General features: G+C 44.9%; 1 protein-coding gene across 5 annotated transcripts in view; it reads right to left on the bottom strand.

Annotated features, from left to right (window-relative positions):
* ZC3H7B (zinc finger CCCH-type containing 7B) overlaps positions 1–17875 on the bottom strand; it is a 48872-nt gene that overhangs the window by 20556 nt on the left and 10441 nt on the right. For 3 of the 5 annotated variants that reach the window (XM_028747324.2, XM_028747323.2, XM_028747325.2), the window contains exons 3-17: positions 17648–17681; positions 15054–15251; positions 14459–14617; positions 13318–13398; positions 11931–11990; positions 11052–11094; positions 10130–10380; positions 8335–8683; positions 7438–7496; positions 6459–6621; positions 6219–6380; positions 5214–5419; positions 4365–4465; positions 3536–3717; positions 3087–3172 (exon numbers count right to left, since the gene is read on the bottom strand). In XM_028747324.2, the coding sequence (XP_028603157.2) occupies positions 3087–3172; positions 3536–3717; positions 4365–4465; positions 5214–5419; positions 6219–6380; positions 6459–6621; positions 7438–7496; positions 8335–8683; positions 10130–10380; positions 11052–11094; positions 11931–11990; positions 13318–13398; positions 14459–14617; positions 15054–15251; positions 17648–17681 (2134 nt within the window). The remainder of the gene's footprint in view (positions 1–3086; positions 3173–3535; positions 3718–4364; positions 4466–5213; positions 5420–6218; positions 6381–6458; positions 6622–7437; positions 7497–8334; positions 8684–10129; positions 10381–11051; positions 11095–11930; positions 11991–13317; positions 13399–14458; positions 14618–15053; positions 15252–17647; positions 17682–17875) is intronic. The other 2 variants (XM_028747326.2, XM_028747327.2) reach the window with 2 other exon arrangements.

The raw sequence follows: 17875 nt of genomic DNA on the forward strand, positions 1-17875 counted from the left end.
GACCATTAATGGCTACATGTGGGCCAGCTTAAACCACCATGGAAGTAAATGGTGGTGGGAGAGCATCCAGAGTTTAATTTGTTTCATCGGCTACCACAACACCCCAACTGCCCTCCTCCCCAGCTCTTGCCTGAGCCTTCCTTGCATCTGTACTGCCTCAATCCTTCCACCCGTGCTCTTCTCTGAAAAGTGTGATGCAGCTGCGCAGTTTGGTTATTTGACCCCATTGTTATAGTAGCATGAAGCCACAATCCTGTACGTGCTGGACAAGCCATAACATGTCCCTTCTATGCTGAAACTGACTGACAGAAGGAATAAGAGACACCAAGTGGTAGGAAATATTATTTCACATTTTAATCTAACAACTTCTAAATGATGGGTCTCCCCTCCCCTCCCCTCCCTTTCTCTTCTTACTAACCACACCTTCTGAAAGGCATTGAAGGTCAAAGAACTTAGTGTTCTAGTTCAAGAGCTGTTTTAATCCAATGCCGGGGCTGGGCTCCTTTTGTTACTCATCAGCTAGGCACTTCTCCAGGACTCCAAAATGAAACCCAGGAGGAGGGTAGCAGGTTATTATCGCACAGTAGTACTTTCAAAGCTGCCACTTGGAAACCAGAAGCTATTCTTTTGGGAATTATGGGATCAGAACTACAGTGGTGCCCCGCAAGACGAATGCCTCGCAAGACGAAAAACTCGCTAGACGAAAGGGTTTTCCATTTTTTGAGTCGTTCCACAAGACGAATTTCCCTATGGGCTTGCTTCACAAGACGAAACGTCTTGCGAGTTCTTGCAAGTTTGTTTCCTTTTTCTTAAAGCCGCTAAGCCGTTAATAGCCACTAAGCCGTTAATAGCCGTGCTTCGCAAGACGAAAAAACCGCAAGACGAAGAGACTCGCGGAACGGATTAATTTCATCTTGCGAGGCACCACTGTACCTAAACAGTATAGAAATTGTTTTATGTATGCAACCACAGCTGCAAGAAAGTTATTTGTCCAAAAATGGAAGGAAGAAGAGGTCCCAACGAGAGAAGAATGGATATACAAGTTAATGGGACTAGGCAGAAATGGCAAAACTTACTGGGAGAATAAGAAATCAAGATAGCAATTTAACAATTTTTTAAAGAAAGGAATGGAAATGGTTTACTGAGTATTTACAAACAAACTGTAAACAGATTAAGACATTGGCAGGATTAATGTAAAAACCTGTAGTCTCTCTCTCTCTATATATGGGATATATATGGGAATACAGTGGTACCTCAGGTTACATACGCTTCAGGTTACATACGCTTCAGGTTACAGACTCCGCTAACCCAGAAATAGTGCCTCAGGTTAAGAACTTTGCTTCAGGATAAGAACAGAAATTGTGCTCCAGCGACGCGGCAGCAGCAGGAGGCCCCATTAGCTAAAGTGGTGCTTCAGGTTAAGAACTGTTTCAGGTTAAGTACGGACCCCCGGAATGAATTAAGTACTTAACCCGAGGTACCACTGTAGATATATGAAATAATATGTTGAGATAATTTGGAGTATGTAGGAAGATGAAAAGAAATGTAAAGAATCATAGAAAGAGGAGGAAGGGAGTCAGAGTTTTAAATGTTAAAATTATGATTGAATAATTGTTGTAATTTATATAAATGAAAATTATAAAAACTAAAAAAATAAAAAGCTGCCACTTGGCTTTTGAACCTCATCCTATAGATCAACAGCACTGCCACGAGCCATTATCTTCCAAGAATCAAATCTGATCCCCGTTCATGGTTCAAAAGAGTGCTCTTAGCTGTTGTTGTTTAGTCGTTTAGTCGTGTCCGACTCTTCGTGACCCCATGGACCAGAGCACGCCAGGCGCTTCTGTCTTCCACTGCCTCCTGCAGTTTGGTCAAAGCTCTTAGCTACTCATTACTATATTTTTTCTAAGGTCCATGGCTTCTGGATTTTGCTTCTGTGCTTTGATTTTGTCCCAGGGCAGGGGGGCTTTCTGGGCATAATTTCTTTTCTGTTACTTTTAACAACCACAAAGAACAAATGAGATAGCGCTGCCTCTAACAGCGTCACGCTAGATGCCGGCAGGCATGATCAGCTGAAGGAACCGAGTGGGAAGGAGAGAAGTCAGAGTAATAGTTGCAGCAAACCTCGTGATCTCCACCCAAAATAAGCCCACGCCCCACGGGCTGCACTGCAGTATGAAGAGCCACTCGCCCCTACAGCCCATAAACATCCTCCTCCCTTCCTTGAAAGCTGCTCCATTCTGGATCCTATTTTGGACATGTGCAACATATTCCAATTCATCCTTGCTGAGAAGTTAGTGCCACTGTGCCTAATGGCTCTTGTTGACCACTAGATGTGTTTAGGAATGTGGTCTTACACACAGAACAACCCTTGAGCTATTTTCGCAAAACAATTATTTCAATTTAAGAAGCTCCTTCAACATGTTTTAACCCCTATGATATTCCAAGAGAGAGAGAGAGAGAGAGAGAGAGAGAGAGAGAGAGAGAGAGAAGGAAGTTTAAAGCAAGGAAGGGGAAGAAATACATACACCATTTAATAATACAAATATCAAATATACTGGAGTAGCAGCCAATCTCACCCCTCTCTTGGGGGGCCACTATACAGAGAGAGTCACTGCTTATTGTCTCCAAGGCACACAAAAGAATACAGAGAGAGTTCTGGTAGGTCAAGCATCCTCTTCTTCATGGTAGCGAATCATATGCCTCTGGGAAGCCCACAAAGAAGACATGAGGACAACAGCCCTATCCTCAGCAACCGATACTGAAGGCAACATAGTCATCAAGACTAGAAGCAACTGTTAGCCATATCTACCACAAACCTGTCCGTTTCCCTTTAGAGCCAAGTTGGTGACCACCACCATATCTTAGGCTAGTGAATGCCAGAGTTTATCTATGCACAATGTTCTCTGGGAATTTCTGTGTGGGCGGAAAAAATAGGGAATGCTCGTGTACATTTTATGTACACAAGTACAGAAGTAAAGTACACCTCCTGGAACTGGAAGTTCCTAATGCTGTCTACCTTTGATCAATGAATGTGTGTTCTCATGAAACACAGCCATTGGCATTGGATCTTTGAAGTTCCTTACCATATTGCTGTTAGTCTTGCTGGCATGTGCCTCCATCTGTTGCCAGTACTTCTTGGATTCCAGTACAATATCTTCATGGGTCATCCCTGGAATTATAATAAAGTCTTCTATTAAGAGCTTCCAACTTCCAGAATCTTTTCAGATTTTTTAAAACAATGGTTTTACTTGTAGTGCTTCAAAAAGGCAATGGACCAACAGACTTGGAGATTCTCCAACCACTCTTGCCAAGTTGACAGTTACATCCATTGATCCACTCTAGAGCTTTTCTTTTTTGCAAAGTGTAGACTATTAAAACCTAACACCACAAATCATTCCCTCAACTCTTATAATTCATGTATGTAAGATTTTAATATACTAAAGGTACAATCCTATGGTCCCTAGAAAGGCATCTCAGGAACCATAGATACTGCAGATTTCCATCCTCAGGATGAGCCAAGTGGTACACTTACCGGAGTACTGCTGTAGCAGCCAAACTTTGAGCTCTATGAAGCTGTGAGCAAAATGGCAGCTGTCTTCACGCAGGCAGCCGTAACGCACCTCATGCCGGCACACATCAAACTGAAAGTGCTCCTGGAACTGGCGGATCTTGGAGTATTTTAGTGAGGTGGAACGAACAATGTGAACTAGACACCTGCATCGAGGAGAGGAATGTTTATTCATAAAGACGCTTGTTTTAAAACAGCAGTGATATACTGCTCAGCCTGAGCCAGCCCATCCATTTGCAGCACCTTCTGCCCCCTGATTCTACAGAGAAGAACCTCAAATATGGACTGCAATGTTAGCCTGTCAAGAGACTGCCATAAAACATGCCCGCCGGTCCCTAATTATTTGCACCTTTTGTGGATTTTCATTATAAGCCACTTTGGGGAAAGGCTGGTTCCACAACTGAGGTGCTTATGTGTGGTGGTTAACAGGATGGCACCACGGTGAGGAATGCTGCTTTAAATGATCTGCTAGATGACTGTAGCAGCATGAGCACAACCACATGTCAACTGTTTTCCATGCTGCTAAAGGTAATGCATTAATATGGATTTAATGATCCTTATCATAATAATATAGGATAGACCAGGAGTATTCTCAGAGGGCATTACTAGCGAGACCATCAGCCACAGCTCACTGTTGAGCAACTGCTTTGCATCCCCAGCATCTCCAGGTAGAGACACTCTAGTGTGAAACCCTGGAGAGCAGTCTGTCAGTCTGTGTAGAGTCAATACCGAGCTAGTTAAAGGTTTGACTTAGTCCAAGGCAACTTCCTATGACGAAGCCCAGCCCACTTACTTGTTATCATAAAAGCTATGTTTCGCAGCTAGGTTGGAGCACACTGCTGGCGAGTCCTTGGTCCCTTTGCTGATTATCCGGGGTTTGCTATCAAAGCAGATCTGCAAGCACACCATTAGAAAAGGGTTTCAGACTCTTAAGTCCCTAGAAATTGATTTAAACAATCATTTCTAAAGCACTTCCAGTGCACTGTAATATTTGCCTAACAAGGGCTGAAATCTGAATGGTTCCCAAATGGAACCCTGGAGAGCCCCTGACATTCAGTATCGACAAGACTGGGCAAGGTGGTCCAATGGTCTGATTCAGGGCAAGACAGCTTCTTGTGTTCCTTTATCATGCTCCTGGCAACTTGTGATTATAGGTAATTATTATTATAGACGAGGAATTAAGGCTAGGAGGTTGCAACTTGCCCACTCAACAAGTCCCGATCTTCCAGGACCCAGCCTAACGCTCCATTGACTAGAACACAGTGGCTTTCTGCTAAGTTATTTAGCGAGAGAACAGGATGCTTATTGTAATCAAGCCACAACCACACAGTGATGTTTCCAATTCATGTTTCTCAGCAGTACTGGGGGTTTCTGGAGGCCAGCTCAAGGCTAGCCACATAGCAACTAGGCAGTAAATTCCAGAGAGGCGCCATTTTCCGTCACTTTAAAACAGAGCTGCAACCCAGAATGGAGTGTGAGAGAGAAAGGGTAAGCAGAATTTTGGTGTTTTTATGCAAAACCAAAACTGATAAATGTCAGCACTGGACAGTATTCTGGGTGAAAGGCTCAATGGCCCAGTTATGTAACTAGACAAGGAGAAAGATGCAGTGGAAGGACATCTTGCCTGCCTTCTACTCCATACCTCACAGAGAAAGGTGAATATGCCCTGGTGTTCCTTCAAGATCCTGGCAATAGTCAGGCTGCCCCGCTTGACTCCGCCCAGCGGGTCAAAGAGGAGGTCACGATTGAGAGTCCCCTTCCGCTCCTCTGTCCACACGTCGATCTCCTCCTGGTGGTACGCGAAGGTGCAGTTATCCCCGTACTTACAGTCCTGCTTGTTAAGCATATCTACAAAGCAACAGACACCACACCACCACACAAGGAATGGAGGCTGGAATCAGAACCAAGCTCTCTTGCTACCCCTTCTTCTGTTTCCTTCTCTCCCCTCCCACTCAGCCCCAAGATCACAAACAGTTAAAAATAGACCAATGAGTTCAAAATGTCACATCTTGGTGTAGCCCAGCCTTCCCCAACCTGGTACCCTCTGGATGCTGTTGGGACTACAACTCACATCACCCTGAACCATTGGCCATGCTGGGTGTGGCTCATGGGAGTTGCAGTAGAACAACAACAACATCTGGAGAGTACCACATTGGAGAAGGTTGCAATTAGTCATCATAATAACTCAAGCCCCTGCCATCTTTACTAATGATTAACTTAACCTCCCCAAAGAAACCTGCCTGACACCTGCCCATTTTGCCGTTAAGTCAGACAATTTGATTTTCTTAGTATGTTAATTTAATCATTTTTTCTTGGCTGATGGCAATTGTGTTTTTACGCTGCCCTTTTAAATCTTGCTGCTTTGGGTGTGCTTTTGTATATCTTTTATATATCTTTCTTGTTTTATTACTGAACTTTGAAAATTTTGTAAGCCGCCATGCTGGGGAATCAATTGAAGGCAAAGGTAGAAATCCCTATAATAATTAAAGTCTGTACACATTCATGAAGGAGAGGGTCGGTCAGTAGGAAACAGGTCATGGCTACAGAAAGCAGCCTCTCTCTCCCCACGCCATATTTCACAGAACCCTCCTTCTGTATGAAGCAGTCCTGTCCCCGTCCCCCCATGCACCCTTTCCCTTCAATTCACCTTTGCACAGATAATAAGATCCCACAAAGTTTGTCTTGGTTGGCCGTGGTCGGATTCTCTTCCAGGTTTTATCTTCCGAGTTGCAGCGCCGGCCCAGCAGTATATCCCGCTTGCACTTGTGTTCCAGACCTTCTCGATAGGTATAATCGCCAGCCTTGGGTCCTACAAAAGGGGAGACAAGGTTAACAAGAGCCCAGTTTTTCCTATAGCAATTCGTCCAAGTCACCACAAGCAAATAACCTGTTTTGGGATAGCAGATGCGACAGGCTTGTTTGAAGATGTGAGTGGACGCCAGCGGATTCTTCACAAGCAGAGCTGTGTTGGGCATCACTGACTCTGGCTGACACATCAGCAACTCTACCACTTTGGGTACCGTTGGGTGACTTGGTCCACTGTGGTTTGCCTGGAGAGAGAGTGGGGGGGGGGGAATTGCAAAGAAAAGTAATTGAACCCCTCTCCTGAAGTTCTTCAGGTCAACCTGCATTTCAGAAAGAACAAGCCAAAGCGCGCAGACTAAAGCCCTTCTCATTGATGACTCTACGCTACATGCAAGGAGAATTACTCTGACTTTCGTGGTCAATCCAAAATACAATATTGAGCGTTCCCATGAATTCTAGGCAGCGCTGCAAAGAAGAACTGTCAAAGTGTTGCCCTATTGTGCCATTAGTGGAATAGACTGGATGACATCTGGGTATCAATTATATTACTGACTGTTACACTGAAGGTGCACCTGAAAAGCTATTTCCTTCTTATTTGAAAGCTTATTGGAAAGGTCAAAGAGTATCCTACAATCGTCCAATACACTTTAGTTGCCTATGTGGTTCAGCTAAAGTGTCATATATAGCTCAGGAGGGGGGAATAACTTTTTTTCTTATACATAGCTGTATCATGGTAATTGTGAAAAATAGTGAAATTAGTTTTTTGTAACAGATTTCATTAGCTTTCCAACACTGTTTTAACATTTTAAATCACATACTTTGTTGACATTATATCTTAAATTAGAAAAGGTGGCATCAGCCATCTTAATGACAGAATAAAGAGCTCAAGCAACCTGTCAGAACGGTCTATCACATGAAAATGCAACCAAGATATACACCTTTCAAAAAATCCTAATGAAGTTTTGCCACCTTACATGATGGTAAAGGGTCCATTTTCAGCTCTTGGCCCACAGATTATTCTATCTCCCAATCCAGAGAAAAAGAGAACAACTACTACTCACCAAGGGTGGTGGTTTCTGGGTACCAGCAGGCTGCCGTGGTTCTTGTGTGCTGGTTTCCTCTGAACAAGGAGAGAAAAATCACAGGAGAAATGAAGGCAGCTGGCCAGTGTTACAAGCATGATTGCCAACTAACCGAGCACTACCACATTCAACAACCTTCTCTTTTCTTAAGTTCCCAAGAGGCAACAGAAACCAAGTTCCACATTCTTTTAGCACTTGAGGCAGATAGTTTCAATAATTAAAAAAAAACCCTAGATTTAAGAAAGAAAATCATAGTAATGCTCTTGCACAGCCCTGCCACCCAGGTCATTACCATGAGGTCTGCACAGGAAAATATCCCAGGGGGTTCTCTCTCCAGTGTTAGTTTCAAATTACTCCAAAGAGGCAGTTCTCACCAAGAGGAAAATTGTTTTCTAGTGGTTTAGATATCACTGGCTAGAAAAAGACTCTTTTCTTCAAATTTGCTTTGGATCATACAGAAACATACCTCCTGCTCCTTCATCCTCTTACATGTTAATCTTGTTATTCAGTCAAGTAATTCTTTAAGTTTCCCTTAATCTATAATGCAGCAATGAACTAATACTGCTGCTGTTTGGTGCGAACCACATGATGGGCACTATACAAACCAACACATTTATCCATTTGCTTATTTATTATACCCAGCCTAGTTAGAAAAAAGAAACTTTTGCAATTTAAAAGTGACAATACAAGGCTGGGACATTGGCCAATAACTGATATGAGTAGGAGAGAGTTAGATGGCAGTGGAGGAGCATGTAACATAAGCCTAGGGCAGTTGATGCTTCACAGAGATATGCCTAAAAATTATACGGAGTTTTGATGTAGCATTGCTCTTCCTTTCTCACAAGATAATGTGACTCTAATAGGCCCCACACCTACCAACAGTAAAGGAATCCAGCGCATCTAGTGATCCCCTATTGGTTCCAAATGCATCCAACACATCAAGGCGGGACTCTGTGTATGGGAGCAAGTCCAGCGAATCCAGTGAGTCCAAAGGGGAGCTGCCACTGCCACCCACAGGCGATTCAAAGGCATCCAGGACAGATGAGGAGGAGAGCTGCTTAGTGGCATCCATCACAAGGCCAAAGGAAGCAGGAGGGAGCGGTGTGGAGACTGGAATGCTGGCAGTCACCACGGGAGGGAGCAGAGGAGTGCCACCTGGAAACACAGGGATCAGCTGGGGCATCTCACTAGACAGGTTGGCAGGGATGGCACCTTGGACCAGGGACTTCAGCAAGAGAGATAAAACATGATACAGTTAGAGGGGAAGAGATGAAATACACCAGATACACAAGGTAGGTAGCACAGGGCACTATGACAGACAGAATTGAAGACTAGTTTACAGTTACTTTCTCCAACGCAGATGCATTATCAACCAGTATCTGGGTAATAATAATAATAGTTTATTTATAACCCGCCACTCTGGGCGGCTTCCAACAAAATATTAAAATATTGTACAGTAATCCATTAAACATTAAAAGCTTCCCTAAACAGGGCTGCCTTTAGATGTCTTCTAAAAGTCTGGTAGTAGTTGTTCTCTTTGACATCTGGTGGGAGGGTTTTCCACAGGGTGGGTGCCACTACCGAGGAGGCCCTCTGCCTGGTTCCCTGTAACTTGGCTTCTCACAGTGAGGGAACCGCCAGAAGGCCCTCGGCGCTGGACCTCAGTGTCCGGGTAGAACGATGGGGGTGGAGACGCTCCTTCAGCTATACTGGATCGAGGCCATTTAGGGCTTTAAAGGTCAGCACCAACACTTTTATTCACACAGACCATCCTCTCTTTTGGGGTGCAACTCCTGCCTCCCCCACTGCAGTTCAGCATTAGACAGGCATCAAGATTAACCAGGTGGTCAGAGGCATAAGTGGCATTAACTGGATTGGGGGAGCGGGGAGGAAGAATGCAACAGGTGAACAGATCCAGTAGGGTACCAGAAAGAAGCTTCAGGGAGCTTCAGGGAAGGAGAATGTGCTCAATGTTGACCCAGAGCATTGGTATATCTAGGAAAGAACCATCTACTCTGATTAGCACAGTTGCTGTCTAACACGGACAGTTGGTCTTTCCTAGTACATGCCTAATACTTTCCTAATACTTCTTTCAGGTTGAGGTGTCAGGGATTGAACCCTGGATTTCCTGCATACTGTACACAACACATGCTCTGCCATTAAGCTATGGACTTCCCCATTCCTGATATCAGAGTTTTCTCTTAGCCATGATTTGAAACGGATGTTGGGGAGGAAACCCTGGACAACTTCAGCCACTATCAACATCAATGCCACTGTATCACTTAATTGCATGTAAGACTAGTAGAGAACAATTCGGACTCCCAAAGGCCAACGTGTGTGGACAGGGAGACCAGAACTCTGCTTCCAATTGCTTAACCACAGCTAGACAGTTGGGAGTTTTAGATGTGCACACACCCTTTCTGTTCCCAAGGTGATAAACAATGCCACATGGAAATGTATAATATACTCAGGTCTCACGTTGGCTCAGATCTCGTCAGATACTTAGAAACCAAAGGGAGGAGTTTGTGGGCAGGGAAGAGAAACCAAAAGGAGGAGGGAGAAAGACACAGAACTCTCCAGTGCATGAGGAGAAGAGTGAGGGAAAGTCAGAAAGGAGTGACTGAAAGCAGAGACGTAGATGGATAGGTAGACCTAGGAAATCCACTCTTACCAGAGGGTATTGTGACCCATCTGCAATAGAATCCAGAATGGAGTCCAGTTCATGCCCAAGAACTCCTCCTTCAGTGAAGTCATCAGCACCCTCAGACCCTGGCATGGATGCAGCATCAGCAGAAGGGAGCAGGGTGGCGGCAGGCAGTGAAGTTGGTGTGCCTTTCGTATCCAAGTCAGTTGATGGAAAGGCAGGGTCCTCACTCACAGAGACATTGGGAGGGGTGACGCACTGGAGACCGAGAGAGCTGTCTGCAAGGCAAATAACTTGATCACATCCAGATGGGAGCACACACACAGATCCCAATCCAGTAGCAGAAATTGAAGCTCAGAGACCCTTGCTCTCTGAACTATAGGAAGCTACTGTATGCCAGCCCAGGACGTTTGTCCAACTAGCCCAATATTGTACACTCTGGGGGGCAGTGGCTGTCCAGGGTCTCAGGCAGAGGTCTCTCCCCGCCCCTCATCACCCACTATGTGATCCTTACATAAACAGACAGACAGAAATACCAGGAATTGAACCACAGACCTTCTGCACTCAAAGCCTGTACTATACTGTGTCTCCCATCTTCAAAATATGTCTTTCAGTATCTGTCAGAGTACAATCTAAAGTCATATTTCTAAAAGTTTCTTCAGCCCTGTGTATCATGGGAAAAGGGTATCTCCTGCAGTGGATTTCATTTACACGTGCTGGGAGCTTCAGCATACATTGGTTTTTCTGTCGATCCACACAGTTCAGGGGAACAGCTGCAAACCCAGTGCAACGTTCCCAAAGCTGGCTCAGGGAGGGAAGTTGCAAGAGAAAGAACTTACTTCCGCCCTCCCCTCTACCAGAACATTTTCTGTCACTCAAGTTATAGTCCTTAGTGGCAAACCAAAGAGACAAAAATTGCTATGAGCCAAAGGAACATAAAACCAATCACCTGTTTCAATGTCATCCACAGAGCCCAATCCATTAGAAACAGTCTGCAAAGAGAAAGAATATACTATTGTCATCCCTCTGGCAGGGTGGGGGGAGTTGCTACTCTCAGCATTCAAATATTTTCTCCAACTTTCACAAAGAGTTATTTCAGGGCACACAGTGATGTACCTAACTACAGGAGTTTGCAGTTTTTTCCTCATGCAAAGTGTTTATTCACTTTACTGACACACATACTGGTCTTTGAAACTAGCACCAGCTACACCAGAAACTAGCAATTTCCTCTCTTTCACCCTTCCCTCCAGACTTCAGGCAAGCTTTCAACTATTAAAAGCACAAAAAACTTGGGCATATGTTCATCTGGTTAAATTTTCTTTGGATCCCTTTCCCGTTGGGTTTATTTTTTAAAAAAAAACACCTTGAAATACTGCTCAGGCCATGTGAGTTATGTGACTAGTTGGACCGACAATCAGTGCTCTACACAACTGACTGACTTCATGACTGTCACAAGGGCCATTAGCTAGCCAGTCAGCACTCTCTACAGTTTTTCAGATTCTGCTAAAATTCTGGAATGCAATCAACTGCACTTAAAATTAAACATTTCTAGGAGGCATCATTTCTTGCAACACTGGACTTAGGCAGTGAGTGCCAATAGTACTCTAGCCAAGCAGGATCACTGAGAAACATGAGGGAGGTACCGGCATACTTGGTGGAATCCCAGGGTTTGAAGAACAATAAAACGCTTTAAGCGGGAAATGGGGACAGGGAATGAAATGAAGTTTCACGAAGAGGTCCTGGCTGGCTGGCATGCTGAACAGCAGCACTTGACACTGCAAAATGTTGTTTCAGGTCTCACTTGCACTATTTTATCAATAAAGGCTACCTGATTTGGTAAGGCAGAAGACAGGCCATTACTAAGTAGAGAAAACGTTTCCAATTCCTGCTGCAAGGAAGAGAGAACAGTGGTAATCTACAGGATTCTGACACAAAGTCACTTCCATATTAAGGAGCAGGTAAACATACAAGACGGCACTGACTGTGTGTATACATATAGATAGATATATGTATTGCACTGTACATGCACCCTGTACACAGACCAGAAATTGCAGCTAAACCTCACTTCCCAGTTTTATACATTCAGTACAAGGCATGCTTATATAATAGTCAAATGGGACAATCTACTTGCAGGTTACATGCTGTTCCCAACAAGAACTGACTACAGTACTGTGTTTGGAATATCGCATCATTTGCAAGTGGATAGTCTTATTTTGGATTATATCCTGGGTGAAACTAATAGTGCTAAGTTTTGACAGGAGAGGAGGTAGGTAGTCACGTTCTCTAAGGTCTTCATAAATAGCCAGACAGTATGATTCTGTTCTGAGCTGGCTAGCTGAATTAAATGTCATTTCTAATTAAATACCATTTATAATAGTGGCAGGTGCTCTTAAAATAGAATACAGTGGTACCTCGGTTTTTCGAACGTCTTGGAAGTAGAACGTTTCAGTTTTTGAACGCCAAAAACCCAGAAGTAACTGTTTCTGAACGCTTTTCGGAAGTCAAATGTGCCACGCAGCTTCTGTATAGTTTTCCGGAAGTAAATGCTTCGGTTTTTGAACGTTTCGGAAGTTGAACGGTCTTCTGGAACTGATTACGTTCGAAAATCGAGGTACCACTGTACTCACCATTCCAACCTTCTGGTTTGCCATAAGCACACACATTATACACACATTTACACACAACTGTACACACCAATTAGTACTCCCCCCCAAAAAACCATGGAGGCCTTTCAGATGCTGGTGGACAACAACTCCCATAATCTCTGACCTTTGGCCACGAAGTCTGGGAGTGATGAAAGATGGAGTCCAGTAAACATCAGGAGGGCCACACAGGATCCCCAAACTAGGCCTGCTCAACTGCACCAAGCCCAATTCTGAGCACTGGCCATGAATGGCGGTTCACCAGAACTCAACACTTCCTATTTCTGTTTTCTCTTTTGAGGACTGCATAAACATGGGAGGCTACCAAGCACTTCAGAGGTTACCACACATTGTTGGTGAGCTGAATCACATGCTGTGCAGCCTTGGGCTAGAGTGCTGGATTTGGATGCTGGAACCCCAAGTTCACATCCCTGCACAACCACCTTGATGCTCACTAGCTAGCTTTAGGCAAGTCACTCTCAGTCAAATGTATCCCAAAGGATTGTTGGGAGGATGCAATCACATAACCCTATATATGCCAACTGAAATAAACGTGGGACATGAATACTATACCTGAGGCCTCTTATAGGCTTTCCGGACCCTTAATCCCAGTTTCTGTGCAAGCTCCTGGCCAAGTTGTGCTACACTTTCATCCTTCAAGGAGAAGACAATGAGCACATTTGTAGGTGTACAAAGTGTTTCACTCAATTCTTTGCAAATATAGCCCCCCCCCCCTTATGTGGGGTTACGTTCCAGGCCCATCATATAAGTGTAATTGTGTAAATTTCGTAAGTGAAATTGCATGAATCCTCTAAATGCCTATTGTTCCCTGCTCCCAAGCTCTCTCTTGTGCCGCCTCTCCAATCCAGACCAAAATATCTAGAGGTGAGATATGAGCAGAACAAGGGACAGTGTCTCTGCAAGAGGGGACATAATTGTGAAGTTTGGAACTTAACTGGTTAAGAAGTTCCCAGGATGCCTCAACATTCAGACGTCAGCTGTAGAAGCTGGGAGGAGTCTGGGAGGAGTTTCTGTTCTCTTCTCCTCTGGTCGTTGAGGGAGAAAGACGTAGCCGGTAATGGCGGAAAAAGGAGCCCAGGAGATTCCTGGGGGAATGTCGGAATAAAGAGCTGAAAAGGACAAACCTGGACTCTGTGTGTGGTTTGTCTGGAAGCCGGGGGCTAAGTGAAAGGACGTGACAGTTTCACCGCTGTGTTTATCTCTGCTACTGGCGTGAATGAAGAGCTGCTGGAGACGGACCAGAGTCTCGCAGGGAAGTGTGCCGGGCGGCCATGCATAGCTAATTGAGGGCCAATAAGTCAATTGGCGAGGATCAATAAACCAATTTGCCACAATAATGGCAGGGAAGCTGGGGGGGGGGGGGAGAGAGAAGCAGCACTTGCAGTAAGAGAGAGCAGGGGCTTTCCCCCAGAAGCTGTCATAAATAAAAATATATTTGCAAATCTAAGTGCTAAAGACAATAATAGGCTTTCATATTTGTGCTGTAAACTGCATGCTCTATTTATTAGTTTGCTCAATGCTTGGAAGATTTGTAGATTCCTTTTTATTGCTCTTTGGATCAAAACAAAAGATGAGAGAGCCAATGATAGAAGAGGGGAATGGAAATCTCGAGTTTGATTGTAATTTATTTTAACACATTTATGCACTTTCCATTAAAAAGTCAATGACTGTAAATGTGCAAGCCACTACTTACATGCGGGAGGGAGAGCAAGCAGCGGCTGTTACATTCATATGCTTCCTTGTGCCTCCCTAGCTCATTCAAGCAGCGGGCTTTCCGGAATAGCGCACGGATGTTCTCCTTGTTGAATCCCAGAGCCTTCTCACTGTCTTCCAGAGCTTTCTCATGCAGGCCCTTTTGGAAAACGAGACTATCATAACCATAAGAAGCTTGATATAAACGGATCCTACACCTCTCCTTCCATGCAAGATCTGTCCAACCTAACTCATTTCTCTTAAGTTCTGCTTGTACAGAAAAGAAAGGGGGAGCAAAAGAACAGTGTGTCAGGTTAATACCCACAACAATGGATAATTCTTCCCCTTGGTGTATAGTGCCTGTAGTCAGATCCCTGCCCTCACCCCCTAAAGGCAATGGAATGAATAGCACAAGTATGATCATCACCTGATGACTGCAACATCAAATAAAGGCAAGTGAGCCATGACATATATTGATATTTTTTTTAACCAATATTACTTTAATGCAGTTTAAACCTGCTTATGCGCAAGTCATCAAATGATGGAGAGATCAAATAAAGCACACACGTGCACAAGCTAGCCCCAAGACTACTCACCATGGCAAAGTAGCAGGCAGCCCGATTGACATGCAGCTTGCATAAGAGATCCACCGGAATGGCCACCTCATCTGAAGCTGCATATTCGGCCACATTCAGCCCTTCGACATACTGAACCAGCGCTAGCTTGAAATCCTTCTCTCTGAACAAATCATTGCCCTCTGCAAATAAGTTTCTCACCAGCTTTTGCAAAAAAGCCTGTAGGAATAAGAAACGAAGAAAAAACACTATGCCATCCCGTAGTGTCCTTGCTACAGTGCCAAAAAGGCATCAAAATCACTATATACGTTCTCTCAGAATATAAAGGAGGCACATAATTCGAATAATCCTAGAAAGTCACAATTCCCTGTGGACAGGTTTATGAGAAATAGCTTGTCTGCTGAGAGAAACAGTGTTCCTTGGTTGGAAAGCTTCATCATGGCATGGTACGGTGAATGTGTCTGGAGGAGTGGGGAAGAGTACAATGGACAAGATTCACTCATGCACATTAAGCCATGGTTTATGGCTTAGCATGATGTGTGAACGCAGCACTCACCTGCTTTTTCTTCATCTAATCTCAATGATATTGTGCTTCACAATATTACTGTCTGCTATGCAGTGTTCCAATGTCACAACACAGTGTGGACAGGACTTGACCAGAAAAATAGGACCTAGACCAGTCACAGTACATTTTTAGAGCAAAAGAGTTCCCTAGACTCATAGCTATGGTTAGAGAGGGGACATATGTCAAAGGTTTTAGGGCAGATGCCCTGCCAGAGGCAACAACTGAGTAAGTAAGTGGGCTTGAGTAAATTCAAGTTTTCCCATTTTTAAAATAAATATATATCTCAGGCAAGTATGCATAGCATGCTTGTTCAATTAAAGCAAATTTGAGTATCAAAGCTAAGCTGTACTCAGACCCACTGAAGTCAACGTATTTAAGTAATTTAGTCAAACAACAAAAATATTATTGGAAAGTAAATGCCCACGATGTTGATAGTTTTTTACATACTCATATTTTGAGAACTGAACCAATTGGAGATCTCAGTAGCAGGAGGATATAATATTAGAAGTATAAAAATCACCCACACAAACCCAGCTGATAATCCCAATGCGATTTAGAATGGCATCTCCTGAATCCTAGCCGCATCCATCACTAGCATGTGGCCCTCAAAAACTTGCCCAGAAGGAAATATGGACCTTGGATGGACCTCGGGCTGAAAAAGCTTCCCTATCCCTGTTCTCTAAGCAACTATGCCCACCCAGCAGCAAGAAGCAACTACAGTGGTGCCTCGCAAGACGAAATTAATTCGTTCCGCTAGTTTTTTCTTCTTGCGAGTTTTTCGTCTTGCGAAGCACGGTTTCCCATAGGAATGCATTGAAAATCAATTAATGCGTTCCTATGGAAACCGACTTCAGACCAGGTCCGGGAACAGTCTGTCCCCCGACCTCTTCTGAAGGCTGGGGGGGGGGGGGGACAAGGGATTTTCTTCCCACCCCCAGCATTTTAAAAAACCCCGGGACAGCGGAGGGCTTCTCCGCTGTCCGGGGCGATCTTAAAATGCTGGCAGGCGGCATTTTAAAATTAATGCGTTCCTATGGAAATTAATTAATGCGTTCCTATGGAAACCGACTTCAGACCAGGTCCGGGGACAGTCTGTCCCCCGACCTCTTCTGAAGGCTGGGGGGGGGGGGGACAAGGGATTTTCTTCCCACCCCCAGCATTTTAAAAAACCCCGGGACAGCGGAGGACTTCTCCGCTGTCCGGGGCGATTTAAAAGCCCTCCGGGACAGGCAGGCAGGGGGGACAAAGACTTTCGCCCCCCGCCTGCCTTCAGAAGAGGTCCAGGACCTCTTCTGAAGGCAGGCGGGGGGCGAAAGTCTTTGCTCCCCCCCGCCTGCCTTCAAAAGCCCTCCTGGGACAGCGGAGAAACACGCTGCGTTTCTCCGCTCTCCCGGGAAGGCAGGCAGGGGGGAGCAAAGACTTTCGCCCCCCGCCCGCCTTCAGAAGAGGTCCAGGACCTCTTCTGAAGGCAGGCGGGGGGTGAAAGTCTTTGCTCCCCCCGCCTGCCTTCAAAAGCCCTCCGGGACAGCGGAGAATCGCGCTGCCCGGGGCGATTTTAAACCCGCTGTCCCGGGTTTTTTTAAATGCTGCTGGGCGGCAGCGCTGCCGCCCGGCAGCATTTTAAAATTGCCCCGGACAGCGGAGAAGTCCCCCGCTGTCCCGGGGTTTTTAAAAAACCTCTCCGCCCCCCCCCCCCCGCCAGGCTTCGGAAGGCTGCTCCGAAGCCTGGCGGCGGGAGGAGGTCCGAGGACAGTGGGGAAGACGCGCTGCGCTTTTTCCCCGCTGTCCCGGAGATTTCCCTATGGGCTTTCGTCTTGCGAAGGAAGCCCATAGGGAAATTCGTTTTGCGAAGCGCCTCCAAAACGGAAAACCCTTTCGTCTAGCGGGTTTTCCGTCTTGCGAGGCGTTCGTCTTGCGGGGCACCACTGTACTTCCCTTTCCCTCCCTGCCGTCACCACCCCAGTCACAAGGACTAATTCATCAAGATAACATTGTATATTAAAATGTCATTTGGTACTTCTTTTTTTTAAAAAGAAACTCTTAAAATTACCTCATAATCTTCTTGGCTTAGGGGTAACGTGGACCTAAACAAAGACAAAGGGCTTCTGAAGTACAGAAATATACATATATATACATCACTCTAATATGTGAAGCAGTATAAATGAATAATATAAGTGGAAATAGGGAACCTCTTCTTTTTTACCTGTGGGCATTGGCATGCGCACTTTTCAGAGATGAGTTTGCAGAATGCACTTAAGTTTTTCATGGCCTGTACTTT

The sequence above is a fragment of the Podarcis muralis genome, chromosome 10 (assembly GCF_964188315.1).
Source record: "Podarcis muralis chromosome 10, rPodMur119.hap1.1, whole genome shotgun sequence".
NCBI classification, from domain to species: Eukaryota; Metazoa; Chordata; class Lepidosauria; order Squamata; family Lacertidae; genus Podarcis; species Podarcis muralis.